This window comes from Oryzias melastigma, linkage group LG13, assembly GCF_002922805.2.
Source record: "Oryzias melastigma strain HK-1 linkage group LG13, ASM292280v2, whole genome shotgun sequence".
Taxonomy (NCBI): domain Eukaryota; kingdom Metazoa; phylum Chordata; class Actinopteri; order Beloniformes; family Adrianichthyidae; genus Oryzias; species Oryzias melastigma.
In genome coordinates this window covers 16,292,703-16,301,499 of record NC_050524.1, presented here as the reverse complement: position 1 = coordinate 16,301,499, position 8,797 = coordinate 16,292,703, and the positions used below count along the sequence as shown (strand labels likewise).

Sequence of the window (8,797 nt, the reverse complement as noted above, 5' to 3'; positions counted from 1 at the left end):
AAAAAGACCTAAATGATCAGAACATTTAATGCAATTTTTGATCATTTAGGGCGTGAGCGCGTCTTTTGGAATGCAATTTTTAGAATTTTGGGATCGCATTTGTGCAGATCTCAAAGAAAACACCATGTGGTGTTGAGATGGAGTGAGAGCTCTTTCTATAATTATTTAATCAATTAATGAGATTCCGGTTTTAACCAGTTTCGGCCGACATGCCTCCTGCAAAAGATGGGCTTTAACTTGCCATCAAACTCCGCACCGTAACTGCTTTAAAACATGGCGACATTAACTGAGTGTTACTTTATTTTCTTTGGTGTCTTTTTTCCTCAAAAGGTGCATAGTATTTTTTAAACAGCAGAATTGTGAATAAATGCGTATATTCCAGACTTTTAAATATATTTTTGTGAAAATTCTAGATTTAAAATTGAAGTTTTTTTCCTATTTGTTTCCTTTTGAATAAAGTTGCTGAAACTGACCTGCAGTTTGGTGTGCGCATGGAAGGCTGCGGTAAATTTGGAAACGACATATTTTCAGACCAGAGAGGGGCTTGGAGGGGGAGTCCAGTGACTAAGAATGAGTCAGACTGGTGGTTTTTTTGGAGACACTCACAAGTCAGGCTTTCGGGTGTTTGGGGTTTGGAAAACTGACACAAGTGGATGATGAAAACAGGAAACACCTTTGTATCTGTGCGCATATTTTATATCATTACAGCTCATGGAACTGCATGCACTTCCCCCTCTTCTATTTAAATAGAGATGTTATTTCACACAATAAATCGCGTGAGTTCATGGAAATGCGAGGGGTTTCGTATTAAATGTCTCACGGTGCGTATTTCCCCAAATTTAACCCCGAAGTCCTCTAAACCAGGTGCTATTCCTTCCACTTGTCATTCTGAAGTGAAGTTTCTTTCCTTCATGTGAGAGAAGTCTGTTTTCATGCTGCCAGTTGAACGGTACAGCACAGACACGAACAAGTCATTCCGTTGCACATTTTGTGTGAACATTTTGTTTGTTTTGAAATCACTTCATTGGCCAGTTGGTGTGAAGTGATGACTTCAGTTCTTGCGATGGGGAAGTGAACGCACCACGCTTTTTTATTCTCAAGTCTCACTCAGTTATAGAGCGGAACTTTTTCTTCCTTTTTCCAGTAAGTGACCTGGAATGGTTCATGAAGAACTTGAGGAAGATCCAACAACAGACCAGTTCCCTGTCGGCTCACGTTTCCTTTTTTTAATCAGTGAGACGTAGATCATTTGTAACCCTGCGCCACGTTATACAGCTGCTACAAAGACGGGGAACTTGAGAACCATCAACAGGTCCAACACGCAGCACCGTGGTCTGTCTGGTGGATGGAAAGGTGCGCGCGCTCTCCTCGCTTTTACGCATAGGCGGGCAGCTTGAGAGCTGCGTCTTAAATAAATAAATTCAAAATAGTGGAGCAAACAAGAGCAAAGAAATTGCTCTCCACTGTCAGTCGTACTTCTTTCCCTCTCCCCTGTCCTCCTTAGTGTCAAACAATTTATGGCTCTCCCTCCGAGCGAGAGAAAAAACCTCCACAATTCTGTCGCTCACTTCAACAGCAGAGATCAACCTTTTGAAGTGGGAGATTTTGAAATGGCTCCCTGATAAGTTACTGACACTGAACCAGCTGAGTCGTTTTTTCTTACTCCTTGTACTTGTTATTTATTTCGTCCATCACATAATGTCCTTTAAATTGATAGAATGAATGTGTATCAGGCATAACCCCAGTAAATGTTCATCTCTTTCTGTGGAGAATACCTTGAACTGTGTCATTTGTTAGCATATTTATTGAGTTTGAATGTGTTTTGTCCACTTAATATACCCTGTTAAGAACATATTTGAGACTATTTGAGGGAGAAGTCTTATTTTGGAGCAGTGGGGGTTTATATCCCAGTTTTTCCAATCACTGCATACAGTGAATTTCTGTGTCTCTGAATGGATCTAGAATAGACAGAAAAGCTGCATTATACATAGTGGTTCAGCATAGGCAATATCCTTGTTTCCCCGCCATCCATATTCATGCCCCATTTTCATATCCACTCTAAAAACAGTGCAAATTTGACTTGGGTAAGAAAAAGGTTTACCTTAAAAACAAGCTGGAAGGAAACACGAAAAGTAAAGGTTAAAAAAAATGAAAAGAAATTCAAAAAATTAGGAATGACTTTCCCCGGCAGGAAATATGTTTCTAAATCACTTTGACCTTCTTCATTGTAATCAGTGCTTCCAGCCTTGAAGAAGGGAATCAAAATACAGTTCATGAATGAATGAGAGCTGCTCCTTTTCTCCTTGTTTCTCTGCTGGAGAAAGGAAGGAGAGGAGATCTGGAGCAACCAAAGGGCTAGGGTCAAACCAGAGGTTAGATGTTCCACAAATAAAAAGAAACAGAGATTTTTGTTTTCTACCATTACATATTAAACTATATTTTTAGAATTTAGCTGTTAGCAACTCCAGTCATGATTCTTTAAGTCTAATTTTTTCCTTTTTAAACCAAAATCTCTATATTTTTTCTGCCCAGATCAGAAAGCAGTGTTGTGGAAAATCAATGTCAACAACAACAACAAAAAGTTTTTTTTGCTGATTATACTTGATCAGCTATTTGCATTTTGTGACTACCTGGCAGGTTCAAATGGCCACATGAATTATTTCCACTTTTATTTTTCATGATTTCAAGCCAGCATTAAATTGATCATTGTTGAAAGTGAGTCAATACGATCATAACAGGCTGTGCTGGAGTCTGTCATTTGCGCAGTGTAGAGCAAAGAGTGCTTCTCTGCAATTCTTCACTGTCTTTGTGTCAATGCGTGTTTATGTGTGTAATCCCAGTGACCTGAATTTCTATTACATGACAAAGAGAGCAGTCAATACCTCTAAAACTATCACGTTTTTGGTAGAATTTGGACACATTCTTGGAATCGTCATTCAAGGCTCACATTGAAGTTTTGAGGAGTTGAGTTGTTAGTAGAAGGCTTTAGCATCTGAACTGTAGCTCATGAGTTTTCTGACTCCTCTGACCTTGAGGGGGCTTCTATTGTGCCATAATTGGCAAATGTCTTAAAGTCCTACTTCAATCATCTGTTTATATATTTTAAAAGCCCCTCACAACCCCAATCTAACATTACCGGTGCAACAAAAGTGGTGAGCAATACTGGAGCTATCCAGCCATACAGTTTTGAGCCAGATTCCAGCTCAGACGAGGAAAACAAAAACATAGATGGATCTATTCATCTACAAGTGGATGGATTTGAATGAAGCAGAGCAGGGAGCTTGTTGCCCACCGATTTGTGTTTTTACCTAAGAACTACACACCACATATTTTTTTGTCTGCTCCTGATTAATATACATTTTAATAAATAAATACTCAGAAATGCAATTTTAATCATATTTTTTAAATATATGTCCTCCATCCTGAAAATAAATGCTACTGGAACACATTAAAGGCACCAAAGACACAATTTTCATTGAAGTTGGTCTTTAAAATTTCCTAATTTTATTTGCCACACCATGGTCTGATGTTTGTCCTTGACTGAACATAGTTTTCACACTTTTTTATTCATTTATTTATTTTAGCATTTTAGACTAGTTTTTGTTAAATGATCTAATTTCATGACACACAGTCTTGTTATTCTAGTAGTAATAGTCATGAGTTAAAATGATCTATTTTTCATTTTTGTAGTTCTTGTAATTAGAATAATACACCTTCAATTATTTATTTTAATATGGACGCTAATTCAGTCCTTATTATTCAAACACTATGGCAGCTTTTCCAGATCCCGACTAACTTAGTGTGTAGCTCAGCAGTGTGTTGTGATGCTCTCCATGGTGCTGAAATCAGACAAGCCTCACAGCCTTTGAGAGGGAGTGACATAAAATCAAATAGTAGGTAGGATTGAAGTTGACCTAAATTCCGATTTTTGAGTAGAACATCTGCTTCAGCGTTATGTTTTTACCCCGTTGACATCTATACCTCGCCTCTGCACAAATACATTCCCAGCATGCACTTTTTTTTTTACTGCTGCTCTCCTCTCTGTTGTTTGACTTTAAAAACAAGGCCTTCAGCTTTAACCTCTTCTCCCATTTTTTTAACTCACCACTCATGGATGTCTAAACATTTGCACTCACTTCTTCGGCTAAATTCAAACACCTTTGCACCTGAAGACCCCCCACCCCCCACCCCTCAACCAGCCACCCATGTCCTGTCTGCAATATTTGTACTCCTGCCGGAATCCTTGATGTCTCATTCAGCTCCACACCCACACATGCATAAAGACCAGGGAAGTCAGACGCCAGCCTCCTACAGCAGCGTGTTTACAAAGTGGATCGACTGTGTGTGAGATCTAAAAGTAGATCCCATGGAGTTTAGTCACTGCGTTTAGCAAATTCACAGCATGTCGGATTGGTTGTCTATAATCTGGCTGGAGAAACCATGGGGTAAGACTACTGTCAAAAAGAAATGCACTTAATGAAAAAGTTGAAAAAAAATGAAAACAACAGTTTACAGTTGTCTTACCCCATTGATGCGTTTCAGTCTAAACAGAAAAAAAATCTGGAAAAATCCAATTGGATGGAAATCTTAAAGGAGGAAGCAACAATAACTGTATGCTAGATCGTGACTTGTCTTTTCTCCCTTCCTTTTAATTTGTAGATATTTGTTTATCAGATGCATCCCCCATTATTGCATTTTATTATCATAGCTTAAGATCCCAGTTAGTAGTTGACAAAACAAACCTAAAAAATACAATTTTAAATAAATGATTTATCCAAGCTTTCGAGATCCTTAGTAGAAAACTCCCGGGGCCATCTTTCATTATGTAGCTGCTCGTGTTCAATACAAAATGATGTGTACTCTCTATAAAAAATTCAAGATGAAATCCCAATTAATTGAGTCTTTCGTCTTTCATTGACAGATCTCCTTTTTCTTGTTTAATGCCAGAAATTACACACACATGGCTGATCCGTGCATTGTTGACACAAACCTGGAAAAAAAAGGGATTAATTACATATTATTGTCTGAGAAGAAAATTGTCTGGCTCGAGGAACGGCATCTTCTTCTGGCTTCCGGCCAAGCTGAGCTCAGCAATTCCTTTACACTCCTCTATCCCACCCCCCCATCTCCCTCCGCTTGTCCCAGCAAACGCACACAAAACATACTGATGTTAAAGGATGGCTCAATCCTCCACTGTAATGTGGACAAAGACGTTTTTGTTTTAGAGGGTGTTTGGCGGGCCGGTTCCTCTCAGGATAGCATGTCCAATAAAACATCTTCATCTTTACCATGGCAACTTTTTATTCCTTCATTGAACGTCAGCAGTAACAGATGTGGATTTTTTTTTTTTTTTACAGAAACCCCATAGACTCTGATCCGATCCACCTGTGTGATCTACAGCCAGGATTTTTTAAAACGCTTTTTTAACTCCACAATGAGGGACATTTGAAGAAAAGGTGGAGGAGTTGTTTAGCCCATAGTTTCTCCTCTACAGACTTGAAGGCATCCAAAAGGGCTCGCTGGATACATTCTATTAGATTAGTGATATTAGTATAATGCATATGGGATGAGATGAATCACAGCGGTTTGGCAGATAGGTGGGAAGTTGTTGAGCTAAGGTGACCCGAGTGGCTGCACATTCACTTTGTGTTTTGGATACAGGCGGATGGAAGTTTGACTTTACTTAGACATTTGGTGATACTTAAAAGACACACTCAAAAGAAAATCTCAATTTTGGTGTTAAGATGTTCTTGTGGAATTTTTTTCTCATGATGGAGGACATATATAAAATAATTTAAGATTAAAACTGTGTTTTTAAGTATTTCTTTATTCAAATTGTGATGGATCAGGAGCAGATAAAAAAACATAGGTTTATAAAAGCTCATATTTGTGACGCAGTCTTCATTTTCCTCGTTTGAGATGGCATCCAGTTAAAAAACTGCTTAACTCCAATATTGCTTGCTGTTTTTCTTTTTTTTTTTTTGCAAAGCTAATGTTAATTTGGGGTTTGTAAAAAGCTCTAAGCTAGAGAGTTTAAACAAAGGTATGATGGGATATCAGTGTAGGATTATCTCCACTCCAACAAACAGTGAAATTCAGATGAATTCCTGTTGCTCCACAGAAAATATGTCTTTAAAATAACACAGGCTTTTAGATTTAGGCAAAAAACTGCATAATACAATTTAAAAGACCAGTGGGAACAGTGTTACTTTGGATGAGTGGGACTTTAAATAACTGTAATTTTTGTTTTCTGTTTTTCTGAATGATCTTGGGGTGACCTTTAGGTGAACTGAAATTTTAATGAAACTGATTTGGTAACTTTAGCACTGCATCAAACTGAACAAATGAGGTTTGAACAAATAAAATATTATAATTTTATATAACTCACTAGTTGTTGTAGACAGTTGCTTACTTTATAATCACTTTTCAGTCAAAACATGACCTGTGGAGGGCCTTTCAAACAACACAGAGGCTTGATGAAAGCATAAAAGACTCCCTTTTATTGTCATTAACAATGAGTTGGATTTGTCTGTGCTATGCCTGACTCTGAAAGAGTTTACAATATATACCCAATATTTATTCACTTTTCATTAATAGCTGGTGAGTTACTGATGTAGCCACAGCTGCCTTGGGACAGACTGACAGAGGCGTGGCCTACGGCCCCTCTGATCCACATGCATTCACACACCAGTGGAGCCACACTGGAGGCTGTGAGGGTGAAGTGTCTTGCCCGAGGAATAGTTGAGTAGGGGGAGTGGGGATTGAGCTGCCAACCCTTCGATCAATGGCCGACCTGCTCAAACATCTGAGCCACTTCTGCCCCTAGTTGTTGCAGCCAGCTGTTGAGTTTGTCCCTTTTAGCTTTTGAGCTGAAATAAAACTCTTCAAACATGTTTTTGAACTTTTTTTAGACATATTGTTTGTCTACAGAAAAAAAAATAAGGACCCTCTATACTTAACTCTGTTCTTATCAAAGACCAGAATCGCCTTTTTTCAGGAAAAACTTCAAGAATTTTTAGAAAAGTTGCTACTCAGAATTCCATTTTGATTGCTACCTTTAACCCTCCACCTCTCTTTCTTTCTGTCATGCCAACAGTCAACAGTGAGGATGTTGTCTCTACGCGGCTGTACTTTGTGAACGCCTCCCTGCAGCGGGTGACCTTCTCCAGCTCGGTGGGGGTGTCCCTGCCCTGCCCTGCGGGCGGCGCCCCCCATGCCGTCCTGCGCTGGTACCTGGCCACCGGAGACGACATTTACGATGTGCCCCATATCCGCCATGTGCATGCCAATGGCACCCTCCAGCTATACCCCTTCTCACCCTCAGCCTATAACAGCATCATCCACGACAACGAGTACTTCTGCACTGCTGAGAACCAAGCAGGCAAGATACGAAGCCCCAGCATCCATATCAAAGCAGGTGAGAGTTTGATTTACACCTCAAGATAGCAAACAGTAAATCTTTCAGATAACAAATGAAGGAATTTTGCCAATATTTTATGTTTAATCTGTGTTAATTCAGGTGAAATAATTAGGAACATGACCTAACTTTAGCCTGATTTTTCTGAGATATGGGACATAAAAGTTAAAATACAATTATTATTGGTTTTTTTGTGTGAACCATGTTTCTCGTGAGCAAATAACTAACAACTAACTGGTACGAAAACATCTGTTGCGCACGAGAAAATAATTGGTCATTTACTTACAGGAGACTTTTTCAGAGTCAGTTACCTGAAAATGACATTACGTGGATTTATTGAGTTATGATGAATCCGAACGTCACCTAAAATGAGTTTGTTGTTTGCTACGGAGCAAGGAAATACACTGGCGCACACGTTTCACACAGCTTACTTTTACAAAACAAATCAGTACAAATTTTGTTTTTTACTTCAAAGTCCTTCTAGGACAGGGGTCTGCAACCTTTAATACCAAAAGTGCCATTTACTAACCAAAAACCAATGAAACCCACCAAGTCCCACTTTAATGTTTAGAAAAATACCCTTTATTTATAATTTTGAGATCATTTAACCTTCTTATTTACAACTTTAAATGTTAATAATAAATTATAACAGTGTCCTATTTTTCTACATTTACAGGTAACTTTTTTTTCTTTTTTAAGCATCACATACAAGTTCCTTTTAAAATAAAATACACCTTGTGCAACAAAAAAGAATCATTCAAGTAGAGCAGATTTACTTGAATCAAAAATGCAGATGTCAAAAATGACATTTTCTAATATTTTGACTGTGATGCACCCTTATCCTTTTTTCATTTAAGTATGGAATATGAACAGACTCAGAAACCAGTTTAAATATCTACTTTAAATATATAGGCACACAATATCTAAATTAGTTAACTAAAACAAATGAACCAAAACAACACACATTTTTTGTATAAAAATATTTAACTTTTTCTTCAAAACCAAAGAGCCACAATGTAGGAATAAAAGAGCTACATGTGGCTCCGGAGCCTCAGGTTGCAGACCTTCTACACTAGGGGCTCCATATAATTTTCACGTCAGTTTATGTTGCTCAGTGTTAAACGGTAGCTAAAACCGGCTTAACCCTAAAACACTTTTACTATAAAAAGCTACACACTCACTTTTGCTGGGTAATTTTTACAATATTATATATCTAACAAAAAGTATTTGTCATAAAAAATGGATCAAACTATGACAACACATGATAAATTAAAGTAGCTTTATTATATTTTTAACTGTGGTATTTGTAACAAAATGGAAAATAAAAACATAGATCCTAAAAACATGCTTGAAAATTACTGAAAAATTAGGAATTTGATA

The 8,797-nt window shown here is 37.9% G+C and overlaps 1 protein-coding gene across 2 annotated transcripts in view; it reads left to right on the top strand.

The window, feature by feature from the left end:
* Positions 1 to 8,797, top strand: part of LOC112149376 (Down syndrome cell adhesion molecule-like protein 1 homolog) — a 106,433-nt gene that overhangs the window by 2,645 nt on the left and 94,991 nt on the right. For both annotated transcript variants that reach the window (XM_036214795.1, XM_024277031.2), the window contains exon 2: positions 7,097 to 7,417. In XM_036214795.1, the coding sequence (XP_036070688.1) occupies positions 7,097 to 7,417 (321 nt within the window). The remainder of the gene's footprint in view (positions 1 to 7,096; positions 7,418 to 8,797) is intronic.